General features: G+C 34.2%; 1 protein-coding gene across 4 annotated transcripts in view; it reads left to right on the top strand.

Annotated features, from left to right (window-relative positions):
- The window catches only part of LOC101901484 (nipped-B protein), a 436,426-nt gene that overhangs the window by 90,813 nt on the left and 318,676 nt on the right, over positions 1-26,937 (top strand). For all 4 annotated transcript variants that reach the window (XM_059129842.1, XM_059129838.1, XM_059129846.1 and 1 more), the window contains exon 5: positions 13,225-13,817. In XM_059129842.1, coding sequence (XP_058985825.1) covers positions 13,225-13,817 — 593 coding nt within the window. The remainder of the gene's footprint in view (positions 1-13,224; positions 13,818-26,937) is intronic.

Below are 26,937 nucleotides of genomic sequence, written 5' to 3'. Positions count from 1 at the left end.
TCCACCAGTCATTAGATCATCCATGTAGAAGTCACTTCTTATCGTCAGTGACTCCAATGGATACTACATTTCCTCTATATCTGCTATTCTTTGCAGACATTTTACTGCTAAATATGGAGTAGATGCAGTCCCGTATGTAACTGTGTTTAATGAATACGTTTTAATTTCACTATTTGTATTAAACCTCCAGTATATCAACTGGAACTTCCTGTCAGCATCTGCCTCCCCTATTTGCCGATACATTTTTTCAATATCGGCAGAAAACACATACCTGTACATCCTAAATCTGAGCAAAATGCTAAATAGCTCATCTTGGATCCTAGGCCCAGTATGTAGTATGTCGTTTAATGATGAACCGGTTAGCTCATCTTCCCCGAATTCTTTTGAGTATTCGAAATAGAACCTTTTGGCTGTGTTAAACCGATCTCGTATCTCTTCACGAGAAATGTTTTTTTTGTTAGCCTCATTTATATTGTACTCTAGATGATCGAGAGCGTACTGGAAATATCCTATCAAATAAGACGAATCCTTCCCTGTTTGTCTCTCTGACGACGACCTATTTTCTTCACCTATTATATTCTTGTTCTCAACTAATTTCTTTGGTGTTGAGGGAATTGTATATCCTGAATATGCAGGAGGAGCATTTGCTCCAGGGAATTCGTTTAGAGTCAGAGTAGAAACTCCCTTTTTAAAATGGCAAACTTTTCAATCACATCGCTTACGTTTTTTTTTTTTTTTTTTGAAAAATCCATTTTTTTGTACAAGTGAACGTCGAAAAAAATTATTATTTATTTATTGTTATTATTTTTTTTAATAAAGATATAAATGTATATGTTTTCTTACTATTATTAATTTTGGAATTTTCACAACTTTTTTTATTTATACTTTTTTGATAAATTCCAAAATTTCACTAATTTTTCACTTTAACATACAGGCACGCGTTCAAATACTAGGGGTCACCAATGTTAGGGGGAGAGGGAATGAATCGAGACGCAATGTTGTTGAGTGTTTGACGAGAACCGATTCTTTATTCAATAGAAAAACTAAATCTAGCAAAAATACACATGAGCTCATTTACTAATGTACGCTGTCCAAAAATACATAATGCGCTCCACGCACACAATACGTTGCGAAACGAAACGTGCCTACTGTGTGATCGACCCTTTCTTATCTTCTATTTATGGCCGTGACATTTATTACATTATTTATTACCGACCATAAACCTAGCATATAGAAAACACATGCATCTTAAGTGTTTTCTTTATTTAACTAATTTACATTCTTCGGATAAGTCAAATAAAAATGAGATAAGAATTTAAAGAAGTACATTAAACATACAAACTATTTATACAACAAGTACAGTTTCTACAAAACTAAACGCCCATCTTATGTCAGCCCTCATTCAAAATTTAAAAGTTAGAATTTTTCGTAAACCTTAAGTCGAATATCCTTAAGCAAACTTTTAAAGACATAGATCTTATACATTGATTATGAAAAATGTTGTAGCAGTTTGATTTTGCGATTGAAAATGGAATTCATGGTTCCACGAGGTGTCACAGGCCCCATGTAACATAATTTCCTACAAGAGGAAACTACGAAAACGTGAACCTGTCTTAAATCATTAAAATACCTGATAATGGGGGGAATGGTATCTAATGCGAACTTTTGAAGAACGATGTTATCTCTTGTCCAACTATCATTGTATTATACACCAACAATCTCTTTTTTGTAAACAGTAGAACGTGAAAAAAACAATGGATATCATCACAAAAATTGTTACTAAAATTAAGGGTGGGTAGAATGCTCCGGCAATTTAAAGATTTTTTTGAAGGTCTTAACACATATTATGGAGATGTCTTTTTATATACAAAAGTTTGATGGCTTAGTCATAGAAAGTATTGTGGCCTTTGAAAGAAAATAATTTAGTTTTTTAATATCCAAAAAAGAACACTGAAATTTTTTTCCTTGTTATAAGACTAAACATTGCAACTTGATTTGGCGTTGTTATGTGACATAACAGCGATTTTGAACGAACTCAACCTTACACTTCTGGGAAAAATAAGCACATTATTCATTTAGATGACACCATACGAAGTTTTTATACAAAATTGAATCATAAAATTCAATAAGAAATTAAAAACAATAATATTTCCAATTTAAAGAAAACGTCGCTAAAGTGGAAGTAAGTACAAATATCATTGATAAATTGCAAGAATATTTGGAAATCCTCCAATCTTTAAAGGACCATTTTTATTTAAACTTTATGACTTGGAGAGCATTGAACGTCAATTTACATTACACGATTGTCCACGTACATGTGAAGTACATATACATGACTGAGAATCAAGAGCAAAATGTTATATTCTATGTTTGAAACAGCATTTTTCAGACTAAAACTTATTATGATGTGCCGACACAGCATCCAACAACCTGTTTTTTTACTTTTCACTAAGGCAATTTTCTTTTATAATGGTGCCCAAAGTTGCTATAGATATAGTAGTACCATCTGATTTAGGTATTTGGACGTATTGAATATATTTTATTGAACCGTTATCTAAAACTTTCAGACATACTTTCAAATGTTTTCATTCTTTCATGTTGGGAGGTGTCAAAAGTTTAATCCGTTCAAACTTAAGGGCTTTTTGTACCAACGTTTTTTATTCCAATCAAATGCTAATGACTCGTCATTTCGGCCGTTAGAACCAAACTCATCGACGCCAATGCACAAAATGTAAAAATTATGTGTCATACAAATAAATTCGAACAAAAAATAACAAACAATTATGAAATAACATTTCATTAATTATTGTTTTCTGTTGGTAGATTAACTCTTCTGAATGAATATTAAACATCTGATAGCCCTCATATAATATTCTATTTTTACGTTAGTCCATTAATTTTTTTACCTTTCACCATACTATGGATAGAATATAATTGGGATATTAAAGATTTCAATAACATTCTTATGATTTAATGTGGAATATTTTGTGTATTGTTAAATGAATGATTACGAAGAAGATTTGAGGGATTAATTCAATTTATTTTTATACCCTCAGCTATATGGCTACAGAGGAATGAAACAATTGCCAACGAAAAAGACACACGTTGTTTGGCAGCAGGCAAACACAGCGTTGGGTCTACAGCAGACGTTTACAGTAGATTATAATTTACAAAAAAAAAAGTGAATAGATGCTACTCTTGTCGGTTTCATGCATCTTCTTATTGAACATATTAGAGCTATTATGCAGGCGGCTACCATCACCATTAGAGATAAGTGCCCGGAGATGTGATGAAAATTCAACCCTTTTAGATTAAGCTGTGAGACATCGATCGTTTTCAACTGAGACTCTATTTCCGCTAGCCTTGCTGAATGATTTACCACCATGGGCCCTAAAGGCATGACCGAGAAATTAGACAGCCGGTATATGTCTGCTACGAAGGATGATTTGTCTTCCACGACCTTCTTCGATTCAAGATTGAAAGGTGTGGAAATTGTTGCTCCTTTTACCCTTAATGTACATCCTGGCTTCATCGTAACGATGCCTTGACTCGGTAGCTGGACTATTTGCTGTGAATCTCGCTTGCAGGATACGTGAGCTGTTGTTGGTTGAAAAACTTTGAACAACCAGCGGTTGTTGGCTTGCAGCTTCGTCCATAGCGATTTCATCTTTGTCTCAGAGAACTGGCATCTCGGTGCATTTAGGGGCTTAAGAGAGTACACCTCCCACGAATGGTCATTTGCGTCGACCCATGGCCAATTACCTCCGCAAACATATTCATCGTCAGTGTACAGCTGACACATGTTTAACTCAGCTTGCGTCATTATATGATAGGCATCCCTGTGGAAATTATATATCAGATAATGTCCCGATGGTTGTGCTACCGTTCAGCCTAGTAGGCAGGGGGATGATCCGATGCAGCTGAGACGTGTGCTGCGTGAACAATGGAATATTAGCTGAAACCATCAGTCGGTCCACAATTAATGCTGCCTTAGCAGTAAGAAGTTTGTATATCGCTCTAATTTGATCATACTTTTTTTCCAGGAAATTTGAGGTGTTCAGGCATGTGCTCTCTTATCTTTGCCATTTCTTCCTGAAGTTGTAACGGCGTAATCAAGGGTGGATTGAGCTTCCCATGGTTAATGCCAATAAGCAGGTTTATCATGCTCGACTGTACTCTTTCGTTTTCGCGAATTATTGCGCCCAAATCTTTGGTTACCATGAAAAACCGAATCGACTCTCTATAAACGAAGTATGATTCTTCCAAAGCCGCCGTTTTGTTGTTCATCTGATCCTGTATCTTCTTGAAGTTGGTATTTACATCTTCCATAGTAGTGCGCAGAATATTAATCGTAGATTCAACGACCGAGGCTTGTTTTTGCATCATGAACTTCAGGTTATATTGATTTTCCAATAAGTTTTGCAAGCTTTCTTCTATTTTTTTCCGATCTTCCGCATCCATAGTTCCGAATAGGACGTTCTGGAGTGACCCGATGAACTCTAATGGCGCTCGTTTGGGCCTCCTACTAGTTCTCGAGAACAAGAACTCGTTAGTGTCTTGTAGACTCCGAACCTGCCTCTCCATAGTTCTTAGAATATTGTCGCACTGCGGCTCGAATATCTGCAACTTTACGCATAGTGGCATCATCGTTTTTAACACGGTCTCGCATTTCTCCATGGATTCAAAAAATGGAAGCATAGTAAAAACTATGATCATGTTCCATTTCGAGGCTACAACATTCACTGATCCAACCTGGTCCAAGAATAGTGCGGTTGACTCCTGCAGCTCTGTGATATTGGTTAAGCTGTCAGCGACCGTAGATTTTACATGAGTTAAAGCATGAAGCAAAAGCACTAAGTAGCCTGCCAGATTGCCGGTTCTCTTTCCACTGGAGCTGTCACGTTTTTCATCAGTTTTTACGCCTTCTAATGGGCACAACTTGTTCATGGATCTCTTTATCAACCCTGCTTGGGTTTTTAAAGTGGCGACTCTTACTAACCCATCCGGTCCTGGATGGACATCTTCGACTTTACCTAACGGCCATCGTCCAGGATGTGTTTCCTCATTCTTAACTATCACCACTTGTCCCCTCTGTATATTCTTTTTTTGGGTTTTCCACTTGTATCGTTCTTGGAGTGTTTCTAGATATTTTGATTTCCATTGCTTCCAAAAACAATTTTTCATTTTCTGCACTTGCTTCCAACGATCTAGGGCTGTAATCTTGTGTTCGTCTCTCGTTTCTTATCAAGGGCATTCCGATTAGAAAATGTCCAGGTGTGAGGACTTCCACCTCGCCAGCATTATCATCCATGTTACAAAGCGGCCTCGAATTTAACACGGCCTCGATCTGATATAAAAGCGTAGACATTTCTTCCAATGTCAATTTACTCTCACCAATAACTCTTCGTAAATGATATTTCATTGATTTAACCGCGGCTTCCCATATTCCTCCGAAGTGGGGACTTGCCGGGGGAATAAAATGCCACTGCACTCCTTCTGTCGCTAATATAGGTGCTAGTGCGTTATTCTCCTTCATGGCGGCCTTTATATCTCTATCCAAATGTTTAACTGTTCCAACAAAGTTTGTGCTGTTGTCAGAATATATATGACTACTTTTACCTCTTCTGGCAAACAAGCGCTTTAGGGCTGCCAGAAATGCTTCTGACATCAAACTGCTAACCGGTTCCAAATGAATTGCCTTTGTTGTCATGCAAATAAATACCGCAATGTATCCTTTATATGTTTTCTGACCTCTGCCATTTGAACACATCATGTATATTGGTCCTGCATAGTCCACATCACAATGTGTAAACGGTGCTGATACATTAACTCTATATTCTGGTAACATTCCCATTAGCTGGCATTGATTTTCTCGTTTATATCGTATACATTTGACGCAACCCCGATTCAGCCGTTTTACGTTGTTTTTCAACCCAATAATACAAAATTTTCTTTTTAGCAAATGTTTCACTATCCGTTTTCCACCATGGAGCGTTTTCACATGTGCGTCCTTGATAATTAGATCACTCAGCTCTGATTTATTGAGTATTATAGGATGTTTATGATTATACGCCAGCGAAGCTAACTGTAATCGACCTCCAACTCTCAACACGCCATTCTCGTCTAAAAAGGGATTTAATGAAGCCAGCTTGTGTTTGTGATCAATCGGCGTATTATTTCTTAGTCTCGTGACAATTTCTGGAAATTCTTGTTGTTGATGGCCTTTTATTAAAAACATTTCCGCAGCTCGTAATTCTTCCACAGTCAAGTAGTCTGGAAAGTTTTTTCCGCGTAGCTTTGCGATATATCTGAGCACATACGCTATCACTCGCTTAAGTCTTGTAAACGATGAATAATCTTTTACCATATGATTGAAATAGTTGGGACCGCTGTTCGCATTTGTAACGGCCACATTGACGTACACAGGTTCCTTTGTATCCCAGCTCTCTTCATCTCGCATTAACCACGACCAGAGATTATTCTCTGGTAACTCGTCTGCTGATATCCCTCTGGATCCCATGTCTGCCGGATTTTCCTTTGATTTTACACATTGCCATTTGGCTGCTGGTACCCATTGTTGAATCTCCTTCACTCTTGTCCTTATAAATCGATCTTTACTGGAACTTTTACGGATCCATGACAGCGCTATCGACGAATCACTCCACATAAATACATTTGCTTCTATTGACAAAACTTTCATAACCTTTGTCATAAGTTTCGCTAATAAATTCGCTGCACACAACTCTAGTTTTGGTAACGTCTTCCTATTTTTAATGGGATTGACTTTGCTTTTAGCTGCTACTAGATGAACAACTCCATTCACTTTAACATAAACTACGGCTGCATAAGCCTTTTCCGATGCATCCGCGAATCCATGATACGTGCAACCATCGAGGTATTCGAATCGAAATTAGTGAGTTTAGCTTACTCGTGAACCCTCTCCATTGTTTATCCAGCTCCTCTATTAGTACATTATCCCATCCAATATCCATTACCCATAGTTGTTGAATAAAAAGCTTCGCCGTTATTGTTATTGGGGTTAGCCATCCTAATGGATCGAAGATTTTGGCCAAATAGGACAGGGCTTTCCGCTTGGTTATCCGTTGTTCATTGTAAAGTTGCGTTGTAAATCCAAATGTGTCACTTGCTTAAATCCATACTTTGCTAGACATTTATTTATTTTCGCCTGTATGTAAAGAATTACACATCTTGAAACAGAATCTGCTCCGGTTAACAAATCGTCCATGTAGAATTCATTTTGGATAATAGCGCCAATGTCTTTATCTTCACATTGAGATCCAATTTCGTCAAGCGTCTTTAACGCCAAAAACGGCGCACATGCCGTATCGTACGTCACTGTCGTTAATCTGTATTGTTCTACTGGGCTTTCGCTGCTGGATCTCCACAACACACATTGGTATTCTTGGTCATCTTTATGTACCCAAATTTGTCGGTACATTTTTTCCACGTCTGCACTTATGACGAACTGATGTTTGCGCAATTTTGTAAGGATATCAAAAATATCTCTCTGCAATCTTGGCCCAGCGTAGAGAATATCGTTCAAGCTTCTTCCATTTGATGTCTTGGAAGACGCATCAAACACCACTCTTACTTTTGTAGTTATACTGCTTTCTCTGATGACAGCTTGATGGGGAAGGTAGTATTTTCCCCGTATTTCCGGCTCTACTCGTTCCATATGCCCCATACTAATATATTCTTCCATAAACTGTTGGTATTCCATTTTTAGTTCAGGGTTGGCGCATAATTTTTTTTCAATGTTCAAAAATCTTGCCATAGCTCTTTTACGTGAATCTCCTAATTCAACGTCTTCCCTGAAGGGAAGTCTGACCATAAACAGGCCATCACTCGCTAACGATGTTGTTGAGCCATAATTTGACATACAAAAGTCATCCTCTGTCACTGCTTGTTTGTCGCTCACCTCCTCTATCTCCCAAAATATTTCCAGAGTAGTAGTAGCTACAATTTTCTTGCTGCTTCCCTTTTTTCCGTAGTCGGCCCCGACAGTATCCATCCTAGCTTCGTCCTCTGCGCCAATATACTATCTTTTTTGTGAATGCCATCTTGAAGGACTTCGTGGTAGACATCGCTTCCAATCAGCACGTCGATTCTATCTGACGATGTAAAGTCCGGATCTGCTAGCGTAAAATTTTCCCATTTATCTATATCGTATTCACACGTTGGATCCTGCTGAACTGAAACCAACTCAGGAAGTACGACTGCCTCTATATTCACAGCGAAATCGTTTAAAAATCTGGGTTTCACTTCGATAATAACTTTCGATTTTGCTTTACCGACGACTGCTCCTCCAAGTCCATGCAGTGTTACATCTGTTCTTTGCTTTGGCAACTGCAATATCTGTACGGCTTCCTCGCTGATTGAAGACGCCTGAGCACAAGGATCGATTAATGCTCTCAAGGTGATGTATTCGTTTTGCTTCGATTTTACTCGTATCTGTGCTGTTGCAATTAATACATGATGCATTTCTTTAATTGTGGTAAATGTTGATTTTCCTTTGTTGCCTCCTGAAGCCGATTTTTCAATATGAAGGCTGGTGTGATGTCTGCCATTACTCATAAAGCAATTCGTTTTGCTAATGCATCTTCTTGTTGCCTTATGATTTAAACAGTTAGTGCACAGCTCGTTCCGTCTTACCCAATCAATTCTCTCCTTCACTGTTAATGTTTTATACTGCTGACATTGGTGAATCTTGTGCCCAAAACTTTTGCAATAACCGCATTTTGTTTGATTTTCTTCGCTGTTTGTTGCTGCCACTTCAAAACTGTATTGTCGCTTGAATCTCTGCTTATCTCCATCATCTATAGACCAAACTGAATTCAAAGTTTGATATCTTTGCTCCAAGAATTTAAGAACGTCGTTGATATCTTGAATTTCCGTAGACTTTTGTATTGTCTGTTCACATTGTAAAAGAGTCTCTTTATCCAATTTGCGCACTATTATGTGTGCCAGAATTGGGTATGCATCTCCCAGTTTCAAATTCATGGATTTGATTCCCTCAATGCTCTCTATATCTGCCAATAACTTCTTGATACTGTGCACTGATGATCCATTAATTTTGGCACATCTAATAGGCTGTCCACATAATGTGTGAATAGAGTCCCTTTATTGTCGTACCTTTTACGTCCCTTTATTGTCGTACCTTTATGCTTCCATATGCTGAACTAGTTAACGGCATGTTTTTAATAATCTGCAGTGCATCCCCCTTCAAAGCATTTTAAGGCATTTTTATCTTCGTGCACTAATGTGCGGAATAATTCATAAAATGAGTTCCAATCTTCACGACGTCCACTAAACTCTGGAATTTTTATTTTTTCGACCATTACGGATATTCTTTCTGCCGCTTCTAAAGATGTCAACAATTCTGTTATTTGCATCTGAGCTTTGTTGAAATCTTCTCCGGACTGCTCCCACTGATCTTCCGTAAAGTCATTTCCTGCACCTTCTCTCGCCGTTGAATGTCGAGCAGTCTGTTCATTTGGACTTCCAGTCTCTCAAGCAGTTTTGTTAAATATAACTTGTCTTTCTTGGTTTCGACCAGCTTTATCATAGAATTTAACTCTGCTATGTTAGAATTAAATTGATTTTCTAATTATCTTGCTAGTTTGTTGTGATTTTCATTTGTCACTTCACCCATTTCCATTAATTTGAATGATAACTGTGGTGCGTTTAAGCTATGTTCTTGTGGACTTAAATCTCCTTGTTGTGGACTTATTTTAACGGTGTGGGATTCTTCTGCTTCTGCATCATTTAAAATCTTCCATATGTCCTCTTTCATGTTATGTGCAATTTCATACGCTTTCTCCTTATAATAAGGGTCATTTTCACTCTTATCGTCCCTTTTTTTGAGTGCCTCATCATTTCTGCAGAATGTTTCCCATTGTTCTACCACCTTCTTACGCATGTCTGGTATGGTATTACTGCGATATTTCCTACCTCGCGCCGTCAGCAACATACCATCTAAAACTTTCGCTAAAGTGCACGCTCGATGGACGATTCCATCTTAAGTGCTAGCTTACAAAATAATTCTTAACCTTCCACACTATCTAGCAACCCTTATTTTCTATTCAAGAATACATATAAATTGGTGACAGACCAACGCGACTCATCTGTCGTACATTGTCTCGCCTGCATATCTCTTGTGGGGGTCATAAAATCTTTATTACATGCTCATTATCTTATGCAGCAGGCAAACACAGCGTTGGGTAGATTATAATTTACAAAAACTATTAAACATGGTCGTACGTAAATAGTTCAATACAAAATTATCACTAAAGTGAAAAGTAAATTCTATGTTGATAAGAATGTAAGTACTTAGCATAAAGTAAACTAAAAACTAAATAATATTTAGATAAGCGTGTGAAACACCAATTCCATTTCCACACACATGTTTGAGTCTTTCAAACACACGTAATGAAGGCAAAGCGCAATCGCTACCTGTTTTCCCATATATGAAAATTATTTCTTTGGAATACTAACACATTTAAGGTACTTCTAATGGTCCAAATTTACATATATCGTGGTTATTGACGAAACAATCCAAATGACACACAATGTGACGATGACATGGTTCGATGTCATCGCCGACACACTGCATTTATGGAGAACACCATGCAAATATTCGAGTCAGCCATGCCACGATCGAAACTTAAACAATGGCACACATGAATCAGAATGGGGGATGTTGTTGGTTGTCATTGTCTATAAAATACATAGCGCATGATAGAGTAGACAAAGTCCGTGTTGTCGAAAAATGCATAATTCATACAATTCGTCTTGTGCTGGCCTTTATTACACACATCACAATATTTGTATAAATCCGAAGTCTGGTGTGATGGTCTGGAAAGATGAAGTATATCGGTTTACTTTTTCTGGTACCTCCCTTACAAACCGTCAAAATTTTGATTATTCATGAAGCTAATAAAACCCGAAATTAACATTTAATTCCATTCAAACTTGGAACATCTCAATATTTCTATAATCACAAGATCTGTTATAAAGATGGTGGAGATTGGACCATTCCTTCTGAAAACGATCATAAAATCCGAAATAAGCATCCGGTTCTTTTACACACATCACAATGTTTTTATTAAGCCTAATAGGTTGTGAAGATGGAGTATTTCGGTCCACTTCTTCTGGTACCTCCCCTACAAAGGGTCAACATTTTGAGTATCCATGCAGCTGATAAAACGCGAAAATAACATCCGATTCCATTCAGACTTGATGCATCTCAATATTTCCATTAACACAATACCTGTTATAAAGATGATAGAGATCGCGCCATTTCTTCTGGTACCTCCCCCACATAGGTTTCAAGATTCTAAAAAAACAACACGCACAAATTTCCCACATGCAAACATTTTTGCTAACACAAGATCTGTTGTGAAGATGATATACATCTGCCAACTCCTTCTGGTACCTCATTCACAAATAATCATATGTCGGCAAAACCGACTGATACTATTTTACTTGTTTATTAGGAGTTTATTAACTCCAAAATAAGATAAGAATTTGGTTTAGGCATTAAATTATTCCTAGTATATTTGGCATTGCGAATGGAATATGGCGGTATAGCCCCATGCAACACTACTTATTACTGCTACTACAGTGGTAATTTGTTATATTCGGTTTTTTTGTGGGTAGATTAACTCCTCTAAATGAATATACATTTACATGCATATAATATTCTATTTTTACGATAGTACTTTAATTCTTATACCTTCTATTGTTGGCACATTAACACCTTCCGTATTGTCCCCATATAGCGGTTTTCATTTAAGTGGTAGTTTTCGGAATTTTTTAGCAATTTTTAAGTTCCTTCGAAATGGTTGAGGGTATTAAAAGGCCCAACTTAGCTTCTTTTTTACTTGTTTTTTTTTTTTAAGTATGTATGTTCTTGATCAAAGTACATATATTTTAAGTAGAGGAAGTCTGCCTGTGTAATAACGTTATCTTAAAAAGAAAGGAGGCTAAATTTTGTTTCAAATTTGGTATATAGAGTTCGTTAAGGTTTCTATCTCGCATGTCATACCACATATGTACATGTTTTCCTATATCCCCCATGCAATTCTAATCACACTTATGGAATAGGGTATTATGTCTTTATGTTATTGTTTATAACACACATGAGGAATCGAAATAAACCCACACATCATTTTGATGATCTCCATAGAATCACATTCCGAACCGCTTTTGCATGCCCGTCCCTCCTACAACATACAAAAATTGTAAGTTGCATTGTATCTGGGATGGCTGGTATTAAAAAGAAATATATCTGTCTACGTCTTGGTATAGCCCCCATATAACGGTACCTCTCTATATTCGTATTTTAATGATTTTTGCAATATTGATAATAAGAGCTATTAACGGGTTCTAATTTGGTTGTCAGAACATTGGCTGTATATGTCCACGTTTTACTACAGCCACCGTATAACGGTACCTCCCGATATTCGGTATTTTAAAGATTTTAGCCACATTTTCCACGGATTTGTCTTAAAAATTGGTATTTGTAGTTCGTAATGGGTTCTGACTCCGGTGGCAGAACATTGTCTATAGCTTGCACATTTCTTCATGTTTCCCATATTCTTTTTCTGATACATTTTCAAGTGAAATTTAAAGTTTTTTCAATACAAGCCAAAAAAGTGTATTTTGCCTTAATAGTTAGTAGGTTTTTTTTTCTTTTAACTACTGTAAATAAAATAAATAACTTTTCATCCACACAGTAACCTGCGTTTTTATTTTGAAAGAAAATATCACTTTTAAGCGCAGCTATGCTTGAAATGCAGCCATAGAATATACACTTATTAAAATAAGTATTGTAAAGCGAACTTTAAAAATTAGTAAAAATATGAAAATGAGTTTGGGTTAATTTGATTTTCGAAGTATTCATAATGTTGTTCATTAGAATGTGTGAGAATTCGAATGTAAAAATATTAAAATGTGAAAAGTTTGACCTAAATATTGGTGTTCTTATGTCTAGCACGACATTAGCAATGACTTAATTATTATAAGTTTGGAAACACAAGTACATTTGAATTCAAGAATTTATCCTTAATATAGGAAGACAAATCTTGAGTAGCACTAATAGTGGTTAATATTCTACAAAAAACTAAAATTTAGAACATTACTATATAAATCTGTGTTACATTATATAATAATATAATTATATCTGTTTTCCAATTCTTTTAGTTATAAGCTTCAGTGGGAAAATTGCAATATCGTCGAAGAAAACGCGGAAAAAGTAATTTCAGGGAATTTCTGTATAAACAAAGAAGTAAACCAGAAAACCGAAAATGAAGGATGCTTTACTGTACAGGTACCAAAGGCTTGTCCTAATGACAACACGAATGCTGAGACTGGTTTTAATAATCTAAATGAGATAGATAATCAGAAGTCAAAGAAAATGAATATGGACAATGTGGGAAATCCTGTAATAAAAAGGGGCAATGTCTTCGCCTTCAAAAATCCGTTGGTACGTATTAATCGATTGAAAACAGAAGATATATGCCGTATGAAGAAAAGCATAAAAGAATTTGCCCAAAAGTCTCCGAAATCGTCCAAAAAACTTGGCATAATGGATACTGCAAACGTCGAAAACGATCACGGATCTAGATACGGAATTGACTCTTCGATTATCAACACCAAAATACCTGACGGCTGTTCAAAAGACATTCAAATTGCAGTTTTAGACGATACATTCAACATCATGAAAGCGAACGAAAAAGATAGCTCTAAAAGAAAACACCCTGCGTCTGTCGATGATATTCCCCCTGATCAAATATGTAAGTATGCAATTTCATATTTTGAAATAGTAAAGTATATAGTATACCTACATCTACATATACCCAGCAAATTTAATTTTAAGTTGTTTTATATGAAGAAGTGATTACACTGCTTGTTTCAAACAGTTCATTCATTCTTTTATTTCCAGTAATTTAAAAGTTTCATTTGATTTGCAAAAAGTTTCATTTCGGTTGCAAATGGTTTCATTTCGGTTGCAAAAGGTTTCATTTCCGCTGCAAAAGCATTTTCAGATTAAATGAAACCTTTTGCAATTCAAATGAAACTTTTTGCTGCGGAAATTAAATTGAAACCTTTTGCAGTGGAAATGAAACCTTTTGCAACCGAAATGAAACCATTTGCAACCGAAATGAATATTTTTGCAAATCAAATGAAACTTTTAAATTTATAGAAGGAAAAATAACAAAACATTTTTATTTTTAGTAGTTTTTAAATTAAATCAATTAATTATAACTAATATATTGACAAAGAGGATTTTTTATTGATTATAAACATCTACATTTGTTTATATTATTTCTTAAATTTTCAATTATTGATTTGATATAAAATGCTTCCATATTATTAAATTCCAAATGCTTAACGCTAAAAAGAGAATTTTAAACAAATTTTGGCCTTTATAGGTATGGCCAGGACTGAAATGTGAAATTAAGCTTTACCACAATTTTTATAGTTATAGTATACTATTAATCTTACCTAATAAAGGATTCCCGCCTCGCAGCTTTATTGATTATGGAGATAGAGCAGTCGTGATTTCAATAGACAGATATAGCATTTTCAGATTAAATGAAACCTTTTGCAATTCAAATGAAACTTTTTGCAGCGGAAATGAAACCTTTTGCAGTGGAATTGAAACCTTTTGCAGTGGAAATGAAACCTTTTGCAGTGGAAATGAAACCTTTTGCAGCGGAAATGAAACCTTTTGCAACCGAAATGAAACCATTTGCAACCGAAATGAAACTTTTTGCAAATCAAATGAAACTTTTAGAATTTTAGAAGAAAAAATAACAAAACATTTTTATTTTTAGTAGGTTTAAAATTAAATCAACTAATTATAACTAATATATAGTTAAAGAGGAATTTTTATTGATTATTAATATCTATGTTTTTATAATTTTTTTAAAGCTTCCATAAAACACAAGTGTAGATGCAGAAAGATTGAAAAAAGTTTTTTCAAGGTATTTTTTTCAAAGGACCCGAATTAGGAACCTTTTAATAATTTCCTCCATGGAAAGGGGGATATAATAAATTTGTCATTCGGTTTGTAACACCTCTAAATATTCGTCGTAGACCCCATAAAGTATATACAATCATGATCATAGTTGATTTAATGATCAATAAAGCTGCGAAGCGGGAATCCTTTATTAGGTAAGATTAACAATATACTATAACTATAAACATTGTGGTAAAGCTTAATTTCACATTTCAGTTCTGGCCATACCTATAAAGGCCAAAATTTGTTTAAATTTCTCTTTTTATCGTTAAGCATTTGGGATTTAATAATATGGAAGCATTTTATATCAAATCAATAAAGAACCATTTGTTATTACAATAATTGAAAATTTCAGAAATAATATAAATAAATGTAGATATTTATAATCAATAAAAAATCCTCTTTGTCAATATATTAGTTATAATTAATTGATTTAATTTAAAAACTACTAAAAATAAAAATGTTTTGTTATTTTTCCTTCTATAAATTTAAAAGTTTCATTTGATTTGCAAAAAGTTTCATTTCGGTTGCAAAAGGTTTCATTTCGGTTGCAAAAGGTTTCATTCCCGCTGCAAAAGGTTTCATTTCCACTGCAAAAGGTTTCAATTCCACTGCAAAAGGTTTCATTCCCGCTGCAAAAAGTTTCATTTGAATTGCAAAAAGTTTCATTTAATCTGAAAATGCTATAAGTGGAAATCATTAAATCAACTATTATCATGATTGCATATACTTTATGGGGTCTACGACGAATATTTAGAGGTGTTACGAATGACAAATTTAATATATCCTCCTTTCCATGGAGGAGATTATAAAAAGATACCTAATTTGGGTCCTTAAAAAAATACCGTGAAAAACTTTTTTCAATCTTTCTGCATCTACACTTGTGTTTTATGAAAGCTTTAAGAAAAAATTTTATAAAAACATAGATATTAATAATCAATAAAAATTCCTCTTTAACTATATATTAGTTATAATTAGTTGATTTAATTTTAAACCTACTAAAAATAAAAATGTTTTGTTATTTTTCCTTCTAAAAATCTAAAAGTTCCATTTGATTTGCAAAAAGTTTCATTTCGGTTGCAAAAGGTTTCATTTCGGTTGCAAAAGGTTTCATTACCCGCTGCAAAAGGTTTCATTTCCACTGCAAAAGGTTTCATTTCCACTGCAAAAGGTTTCAATTCCACTGCAAAAGGTTTCATTTGAATTGCAAAAGGTTTCATTTAATCTGAAAATGCTATATTAACTTTGTCATTCCGTTTGTAACTCCTCGAAATACTCACGTCAGACCCAACAAAATATATATAGCATTTTCAGATTAAATGAAACCTTTTGCAATTCAAATGAATCTTTTTGCAGCGGGAATGAAACCTTTTGCAGTGGAATTGAAACCTTTTGCAGTGGAAATGAAACCTTTTGCAGCGGGAATGAAACCTTTTGCAACCGAAATGAAACCCTTTGCAACCGAAATGAAACCATTTGCAACCGAAATGAAACCATTTGCAACCGAAATGAAACTTTTTGCAAATCAAATGAAACTTTTAAATTTATAGAAGGAAAAATAACAAAACATTTTTATTTTTAGTAGTTTTTAAATTAAATCAATTAATTATAACTAATATATTGACAAAGAGGATTTTTTATTGATTATAAATATCTACATTTATTTATATTATTTCTTAAATTTTCAATTATTGTAATAAAAAATGGTTCTTTATTGATTTGATATAAAATGCTTCAATATTATTAAATTACAAATGCTTAACGCTAAAAAGAGAAATTTAAACAAATTTTGGCCTTTATAGGTATGGCCAGGACTGAAATGTGAAATTAAGCTTTACCACAATTTTTATAGTTATAGTATACTATTAATCTTACCTAATAAAGGATTCCCGCTTCGCAGCTTTATTGATTATGGAGATAAAGTAGTCGTGATTTCAGTAGACAGATAAGTGGAAATCATTAAATCAACTATGATCATGATTGTATATACTTTATGGGGTCTACGACGAATATTTAGAGGGGTTACAAACCGAATGACAAATTTAATATATCCTCCTTTCCATGGAGGAGATTATAAAAAGGTACCTAATTCGGGTCCTTTGAAAAAAATACCTTGAATAACTTTTTTCAATCTTTCTGCATCTACACTTGTGTTTTATGGAAACTTAAGAAAAAAATTTATAAAAACATAGTTATTAATAATCAATAAAAATTCCTCTTTAACTATATATTAGTTATAATTAGTTTATTTCATTTTAAACCTACTAAAAATAAAAATGTTTTGTTATTTTTCCTTCTATAAATTTAAAAGTTTCATTTGATTTGCAAAAAGTTTCATTTCGGTTGCAAATGGTTTCATTTCGGTTGCAAAGGGTTTCATTTCGGTTGCAAAAGGTTTCATTCCCGCTGCAAAAGGTTTCATTTCCACTGCAAAAGGTTTCAATTCCACTGCAAAAGGTTTCATTCCCGCTGCAAAAAGATTCATTTGAATTGCAAAAGGTTTCATTTAATCTGAAAATGCTATATATTCTTGATCGGCGTAAAAATCTAAGACGATTTAGCGATGTCCGTCTGTCTGTCTGTCCGTCTGTTGTAATCACGCTATCTTTCGAACGAATTGAGATAGAAGGCTAAAATTTTGCACACATGTTTATTTTTCCAGTAGGCATGTTAAGTTTTAAATGGGTTATGTAGGTCCACGTATTCATATAGCCCCCATATAACGGTACCCCCTACATTCGGTATATTGATGATTTTAGCGGCATTATTCCCCGGAATTGTTTCAAATTTGGTATTTAAAGTTCGAAATGGATACTACAACCTAAGACAGAAAATTGTCTATGCTGGTCCATGTCTTTGCACAGCTCCGATATAACGGTACCTCTCTATATACGATATTTTGATGAATTTAGCTGCATTATTCACCGTTTATTTCAAATTTCGAATTTTAATATGGTAATATGGTAAAACTGCTATATTCGGAATTTTTAAAATTTTAAGGATTTTATTTTTTGAAAATTTTCAAATTCGTTCCAAATGGTGGAGGGTTTTCAAAGTTCGGCCAGGCCGAACTTACTGCTTTTTAACTTTTTTGCAATACTTAAAGTGGAAAGATATTTTTTAATTTTTTTGTTCACATAATGTTCACATAGATTCTAACATCTTTTATTTCTCTTCTCCTACTACCTAGTTTATTTCATGGTATTGGGGATTGGAAAAGAAGTTGTTGAATGTTAGAAGGGACCATAATTATGTCCCGTCTAAAAAGCTATAGGGAACAGAATGATAAAACGTTCTACCTGTTTATAAACAAATGTGAATGTGTACACACACAGCGAATGATTAAAAATTCAATGCTTATGCACGTGAGAGATTTTAAATGATTGTACGCTCATCGTAACTTTATCACTCGCGATAAATTGAAACAATCGAATCCTCGACGTAAATAGTTGTAAAACATAGCATATTTTAATTGTGCTCCGCTCCCTGCATTTTATTGAATCAAATTAAAATTCAATAAAAATATAAATGAAAACGATAAAAATATAAATGAAAACATTGTACAGATTACCACAAGGACGAATGATCTGTATTTTGGGTTCTAAATTACGACGTAATTTAGAGCCTCGAAAATTGTTGGTGGTATATGCAACAACTTAAACAAAACAGCAACTACAAGAAAGAGCACCACAAGTATTCGAACGGTATTTACGTGGTGAAAATAAAATAGACACACATGAATATATAAACACAACCGTTTAAAACTATGGACGCAGGCGGTCACCGTTTATGGGTTTTATTGAATTATTTATTATTGACGATCAAGACGATCTTCGTATTGAAGCTAGAGAAGGGACAACTCTCGATTAAGGTGCCATTTTAAAGTCGAGGTCGATGACGTTTGTATCGATATCCTTGTATTATATTAGGAGGAACCCCGACAAACTCCCCCCTCCTGCACGGTTGCAATCTTCATAAATTGTTGGGTGGTTTTGCTATTGCAACTTCTGCTGGTGTTGCGGCTTGTCTTAACGTAACGTAATGTAACGGCATACTGATTTAAGTTTTGTTGGCGAACACGATATGTTGTTATCTTGTCTATGATAATCGTTGCAAAAGAATATCGTCCATACGATATATGGTCGGTTAAAAGATTATTGTTTATTACACAATGCATATAAATACCATCCGGTTTTTTTTTTTTGAGCTTTATCCATCTTGACCGAATGCTCGTTTATTTAACCACATATTAAAGGTTTTCGTGCTCATATGGATTATAACCAGGCACTCTTCTTGTCCAAATAATCCTCTTTTTGTTTGGAGTGCACTGACCCAACTGGGCTCGTAAATGCTTACTAATTTACGATTGCAAAATTGAAGATATGTGTTAAGCACAAAATTTACCATGTATTTCGTCAACGGAAATCCGTACGATTTTCCCGTAAATACGAAATTGATCATATATTTCTTCAATGGAAATCCGTACGATTTCCCAGAAAATATCTTACAAGCCAGTTTCATATGCTGAAAGGAGTACTGATAAAGAAAAGTGAAAATGTTTCTCTTCAACGGAAATCCGTTTGATTTCCTCGTGTATATGACAAATTGTTGCGATTTTAGCAATAAACGTATAGTTTGACTGTCTGCTAGCATGTCATTAACATATATTCCTTTCCCTTTGTTGCTACCGGCCGATCAATTTGCCATTCTGAGGTCACCTGCAATGACGTTTTCATTGCCAGGAAAGACTCACAGTCAACACCACATATTAATTTTCCATAATATTTAATAGGATCGTCATTATTGTTTCATTAAAAATTTTTCTGATACAAGACATCAGATCTTTCTATTAATTTTTGACGGTACAAATTCCCGAAGTCGCCGTTAGATATTTGTTTGTGAATATTTCTTTTCAATATTAAAGAAATGCAATTATTTTTTATGTTTGGGCATATATTTATTGCACTGTTATCTGAGTAAGAGTATTTTATACAAGCCATTAGGAACCGCTACGACTTTTGAACTGGTTCTTTCCGGGAGAAAGATCGCATGGTTTGGATCGCTATTTATGGGTTTTATTAAATTATGTATTATTGAGGATCAAGACGATCTTCTTCGTTCCAAATTTGGTATAGAAGCTAGAGAAGGGACAACTCTCGATTAAGGTGCCATTTTAAAGATGAGGTCGATGACGCTTGTATCGATATCCTTGTATTATATTAGGGGGAACCTCGAGAAACGTATTAATGCCCTAAATGCTTAATATGCAACTGAATATTTAAAGGGTTTAATCAATAGAATATCATGCACCGTATACCGATGTTTCGTCAACGGAAATCCGTACGATTTTCCCATAAATACGAAATTGATCATATATTTCTTCAATGGAAATCCGTACGATTTCCCAGAAAATATCTTACAAGCCAGTTTCATATGCTGAAAGGAATACTGATAAAGAAAAGTGAAAATGTTTCTCTTCAACGGAAATCCGTTTGATTTCCTCGTGTATATGACAAATTGTTGCGATTTTAGCAATAAACGTATAGTTTGACTGTCTGCTAGCATGTCATTAACATATATTCCTTTCCCTTTGTTGCTACCGGCCGATCAATTTCCCATTCTGAGGTCACCTGCAATGACGTTTTCATTGCCAGGAAAGACTCACAGTCAACATCACATATTAATTTTCCATAATATTTAATAGGATCGTCATTATTCTTTCATTAAAAATTTTTCTGATACGAGACATCAGATCTTTCTATTAATTTTTGACGGTACAAATTCCCGAAGTCGTCGTTAGATATTTGTTTGTGAATATTTCTTTTCAATATTAAAGAAATGCAATTATTTTTTATGTTTGGGCATATATTTATTGCACTGTTATCTGAGTAAGAGTATTTTATACAAGCCATTAGGAACCGCTGCTACTTTTGAACTGGTTCTTTCCGGGCGAAAGATCGCATGGTTTGGATCGCTATTTATGGGTTTTATTAAATTATGTATTATTGAGGATCAAGACGATCTTCTTCGTTCCAAATTTGGTATAGAAGCTAGAGAAGGGACAACTCTCGATTAAGGTGCCATTTTAAAGATGAGGTCGATGACGCTTGTATCGATATCCTTGTATTAGATTAGGGGGAACCTCGAGAAACGTATTAATGCCCTAATTGCTCAATATGCAACTGAATATTTAAAGGGTTTAATCAATAGAATATCATGCACCGTATACCGATGTTGTTTTCAATATCACAAAATAATAATCTAATTTGTTCGTGTTTTACACAAATGAATTAAAATTAAAAAATATATTTTTTGAAATTGTAGATGTTCCATTTATCGTCAACAACAACAATTTCAAAAGGTCGAAAATGTTTATTGGGTGCACAAAAGCATATAAATTTTCAAAAAGCCAATAATGTATGATATCTGAAATTGATTTTGAGTATGCACTTTTTCTATATTGTGAGCCCTGGGTAGACTTTTCATTGTATGGTATAACCTTATCGTCAGGTATCGTGATTTTCCAGCAATAAACGGCATACATATATTTAGTGGGGGAAGTTAATGGCAATTTAAAGGCTTTATTGTATTGAACTTAGATATTAAATTATTCGTTAATATAATTTTTAACTTCCACGAAATACTCCTTTTCTACTTCTCTTTCCGGGAATCTCTATTTTTACCGAGTATGGAAAGTTTAAAGGTATTCCTCTTTCCATTTATTACAAAACAAATTCGCAAGTGCTTGGATTATATATACTGATTCACGAGCGATATCGGCTGTTCACAAAGTCTCAGGAGAAGCAAGTAACCAATTAAAAAGCGACCAGGCTTAAAGAAACAACTTCCGTAGATCGCTAATACTGTTGCTAATTCTTCACTGGTGAAGCAACGAGCAATAAATCGATGTATCGCGGCCATGAAATTAGACAAATCCTACACTGTCTCCAACTGAAAGGCTCTGGTCGAAAAGCAAACTAATGCATAAACGTATCCTTTCGGAATTTTGCAAGGCCACTAAGTAAACGATTTTACTTCAAAAGCAAAGTCTACACCAGAATTAGTAAACGAGCTGTCGACTATTGTCCTTCCTGTGTAAGAGCTGTCATATTGTGAGTACTATGTCTATTTTTATCGATTATACAAACTTTGCAGTTACAAACAACCGCACGTATCTTATTTTTGCTCTGGGAATACAATATTTCAATCTCAAGATATGTAACATTAACTGAATGCCACTATTAAGGCTATTAACATGTACATATTGAAATAAGAGCCGAGCGAACCTACTTTTATAGGAAGGAATTATAGGGCAACTTTCCGAGTTCGAGAACATGAGTGACCGCTGTAAACAACGATTCAATAATCGCATGACGCCATATTCATGCAGGACACGATTCAGAGAAGCTAACTGACTCAAGCTTGACTCACTTTTATGATCCAAAAGTGACAATTCTTTCTTCAGTACATATTCTTATAACTTTAACATGTAAACTGCTGCACTAATTCCCTTTCCATGTAAATATCAAATAGGGTTTCGAAAATAGCAAATAGATTTATTATGGTTGAGGCGGCTTAGCCGATGCCACCAAAGGGGGCTAGCAGCTAAATCTGATGGTGATACACCACGGTTTCCTAGATCATTTGAGTTATGTCTGAGTAAAAAACGAATTTAAAAACTCGCTAACGAAGTATTAAAAGTGCAGGTAAGGTGGTCCCGGCATGTAGCATATATTTCAGACTATTACTGAAAGATGTTTTATTCGAGTCTGTTTTGTTGTTTGTTTTTCGGGGTGAGGCAATCACGACTGTCAGAGACTCGCTTTTATGGTCGAGCTCTAAATATTATGTCAGAACTAGAGATGGACACGGACATATACGAGCACGTACCATGCACTTACTTTCACGCACAAACTTGTCAAATTTGGTTGCAAAAATTAAAAAAAAAATATGTGTCTGCAATTGTTTCTAAATATTCGAGCAATGAATACTTAAGTCAGACGTACGATCCAACCGCTTCTCTAGCAAAATAATCTTTAATTCATTCTGAACTTGGTATATGCTGTCAAGTTGAATCCCAACGTGTTCTTATATCTCGTTTTAACGTTTTCAACAATATGTTGTTTAGATCCGCGTGTTTAAGAAATCTTACGAGCTTGTTTGAACAGCCAAAAATATTTTTCAGAAACATCATCAATAACTAAGTTTCAAGATATACGTTTAAATTTGAAACAACGTTGAAATAATATCGGTTTGAAATACAAACGTGTTTTCAAAATCAAATTCTAGGATTGTTAGTTATGTTAGCAGCAATTTTTTCTTCCGGTTTCCAAAGGTGCAGAAACTCTCTTTCTCCTACCTTTGTTTATATCAAAATTGTTATAAATGTAGTGCCCACTTAAAGAAATGCAACTACTTTGAGCATAATCATCAGTTTACATGTCTGTTGTGAATAAAATTTCTAGATCGTCAATATCAGCCATGACCTAATGCTTTAATTTGTCGTATTCATCAGACATGATTTTGGCACTTAAAACTTTTCTGGACATAACAAGATCTTTGCAGTGTTGTTTCCCAAATTGTGCTCCTATATTTGTAAGTGGTTGTGCATATTCACGAAAATTATCTCCCAGAACATATACATAAAAAAGATTTCAATTTACGAACACATACACGGATTGATATGAATTAAAATGTGGATGCAAATCCTTTGCAATAAATCCAGACTGCTTGCGGGCTTTGGGAAATTCTCCGTTTCACACAATTTTAGGGTATCGCAAGAACCAAGGGACAAACAGAATTTCTATTGATCTGATTATGATATTATGTATCCTTCCGAGTTATGGCAGATGATCATTAAAAAAGTAGCACAGTTACATATTTTTGTAGAATACTATGATTAAACATATGTTTAAAAGCTGCATAAAAACATTGAATCCATTATCCGGAAAATCGATTATCCACAATGCATCGTATCCCAACCATTGCGGATAATCGATATTCGAATAAATTAACAAAATAATTTAATTAATATCATTTAAGGCAACCACAGTTATTAATTTATAATTGAAATCAAAACTTGTAATAATATGTTCACACTGCATTTTACTCCTTTATTACAGAAACATTTGAAACTCCCGGCTTGTGTAACAATTAACAAAACTAACTTTCTTTAACAAAATATTGTTACAATTTCGACTTGTGCAGGTTTTTCTAATCTATGGTTTGTTTTGATTCCCCATTCATTCGTTCCTCCAAACTATATCTACACTGAAAAATAAGATTTCGTAGTTCATCTATCAATCGGAATCTTTGGAGTGTATATTATGTTAACCCACACAGTTGTTTGTGCTCTCGTGAACAAAAACAAAAGACATCATAAACATCATATTTTTGATTTTTTCACTCATAATTTGGCTTCCTAATAACAGAATGTCAAAAAGTACTGGAATAAGAGACGAAGCAAATAATTAAAAAAAGAATTATTCCATTTTAAATTCGAATTACAAATAAAATGCTTTTTCGAATTACAAGGGAAATAATATGAATTTAAAATGGAATAATTCGTATAAAAAATAGAAAAAATAATTACAAATGAAATATTTCGAATTTCAAATGGAATTTTATAAATTGCAAATAAAATTTTGCAAATTACAAATAAAATTCCCAAATTACAAATGAAATGTTTCGAATTATAAATGGAATTCTCAAATTTCAACTGAAATGTTCAAATTACATTTAAAATCTTTCGATTTTTATCTGCAAAAGGAGTAGTTCGTTCATCAATAACATAACGAAAGTAATGTGATATGACAAAATGTACTGTTAACACCCGAAATGCTAACATTATTAAAAGGAACTTGAAGTTTAAGCTGGTTATGGATCCGCTCAGACAAAAATAAAAAAGATTCTGATGTGGGATCTATAATAGCCTTAGCCGCGAATTGTCATAATTATCTCTTATTGCATTCCGCACCAGGCCGAAACTACACTTTGTTAAGGGAAATTCTGACATAATTTTTTGAACTTTTCGACCAGTCTTGTGCACGAGATGACACAAGGGCTCTATATCACTCAAGCACGAATTGTCTAGGTCCGTACTAGAATGGTCCCTACACGTATGTCAAGATTGAAAATCTCCTTAGGAAATGTCTGTATCGCACGGTAAACAATGTCATTATTAGGAAGATCAATAAATGACGAATACAGAATATTGGGAAATTAATCTCAGCTACTTGCTAGAAGTATGCGTAAAAGAGTTCGTTATCTCTAAAGCAACATCGTAAGACTGAAATTCTCCAGGACTCTTGATGCACGACCTCATATATGTGTTTATCCTAACTCGGCGCTGCGAACTTTTATCACACAGAGGTTAATCTCTGCTTGTTTCATTGCCCGAATATATTTTTGTAGAAAATTCTTAAAGAAGCTTTATATTCAGAAAAGTATATTTTAAAAATATTCAATAGAAAAGAATTTCTTCTAGAAAATCAAACCAATTTTTAAAAATGAAACAACAAAAAAACATCAACATTGTTAACAAACTTTTTTCAATCTTTCTGCATCTACACTTGTGTTTTATGAAAGCTTTAAGAAAAAATTTTATAAAAACATAGATATTAATAATCAATAAAAATTCCTCTTTAACTATATATTAGTTATAATTAGTTGATTTAATTTTAAACCTACTAAAAATAAAAATGTTTTGTTATTTTTCCTTCTAAAAATCTAAAAGTTCCATTTGATTTGCAAAAAGTTTCCTTTCGGTTGCAAAAGGTTTCATTTCGGTTGCAAAAGGTTTCATTACCCGCTGCAAAAGGTTTCATTTCCACTGCAAAAGGTTTCAATTCCACTGCAAAAGGTTTCATTTCCGCTGCAAAAAGTTTCATTTGAATTGCAAAAGGTTTCATTTAATCTGAAAATGCTATATTAACTTTGTCATTCCGTTTGTAACTCCTCGAAATACTCACGTCAGACCCAACAAAATATATATATTCTTGATCGGCGTAAAAATCTAAGACGATTTAGCGATGTCCGTCTGTCTGTCTGTCCGTCTGTTGTAATCACGCTATCTTTCGAACGAATTGAGATAGAAGGCTAAAATTTTGCACACATGTTTATTTTTCCAGTAGGCATGTTATGGGCTATGTAGGTCCACGTTTTCATATAGCCCCCATATAACGGTACCCCCCCTATATTCGGTATATTGATGATTTTAGCGGCATTATTCCCCGGAATTGTTTCAAATTTGGTATTTAAAGTTCGAAATGGATACTACAACCTAAGACAGAAAATTGTCTATGCTGGTCCATGTCTTTGCACAGCTCCGATATAACGGTACCTCCCTATATACGATATTTTGATAAATTTAGCTACATTATTCACCGTTTATTTCAAATTTCGAATTTTAATATAGTAATATGGTAAAACTGCTATATTCGGAATTTTTAAAATTTTAAGGATTTTATTTTTTGAAAATTTTCAAATTCGTTCCAAATGGTGGAGGGTTTTCAAAGTTCGGCCAGGCCGAACTTACTGCTTTTTAACTTTTTTGCAATACTTAAAGTGGAAAGATATTTTTTAATTTTTTTGTTCACATAATGTTCACATAGATTCTAACATCTTTTATTTCTCTTCTCCTACTACCTAGTTTATTTCATGGTATTGGGGATTGGAAAAGAAGTTGTTGAATGTTAGAAGGGACCATAATTATGTCCCGTCTAAAAAGCTATAGGGAACAGAATGATAAAACGTTCTACCTGTTTATAAATAAATGTGAATGTGCTTATGCACGTGAGAGATTTTAAATGATTGTACGCTCATCGTAACTTTATCACTCGCGATAAATTGAAACAATCGAATCCTCGACGTAAATAGTTGTAAAACATAGC

The sequence above is a fragment of the Musca domestica genome, unplaced genomic scaffold, assembly GCF_030504385.1.
Source record: "Musca domestica strain aabys unplaced genomic scaffold, Musca_domestica.polishedcontigs.V.1.1 11, whole genome shotgun sequence".
Lineage (NCBI taxonomy): Eukaryota > Metazoa > Arthropoda > Insecta > Diptera > Muscidae > Musca > Musca domestica.
The sequence above is the reverse complement of the archived record's forward strand: the minus strand, read 5'-3'. Positions and strand labels throughout refer to the sequence as shown.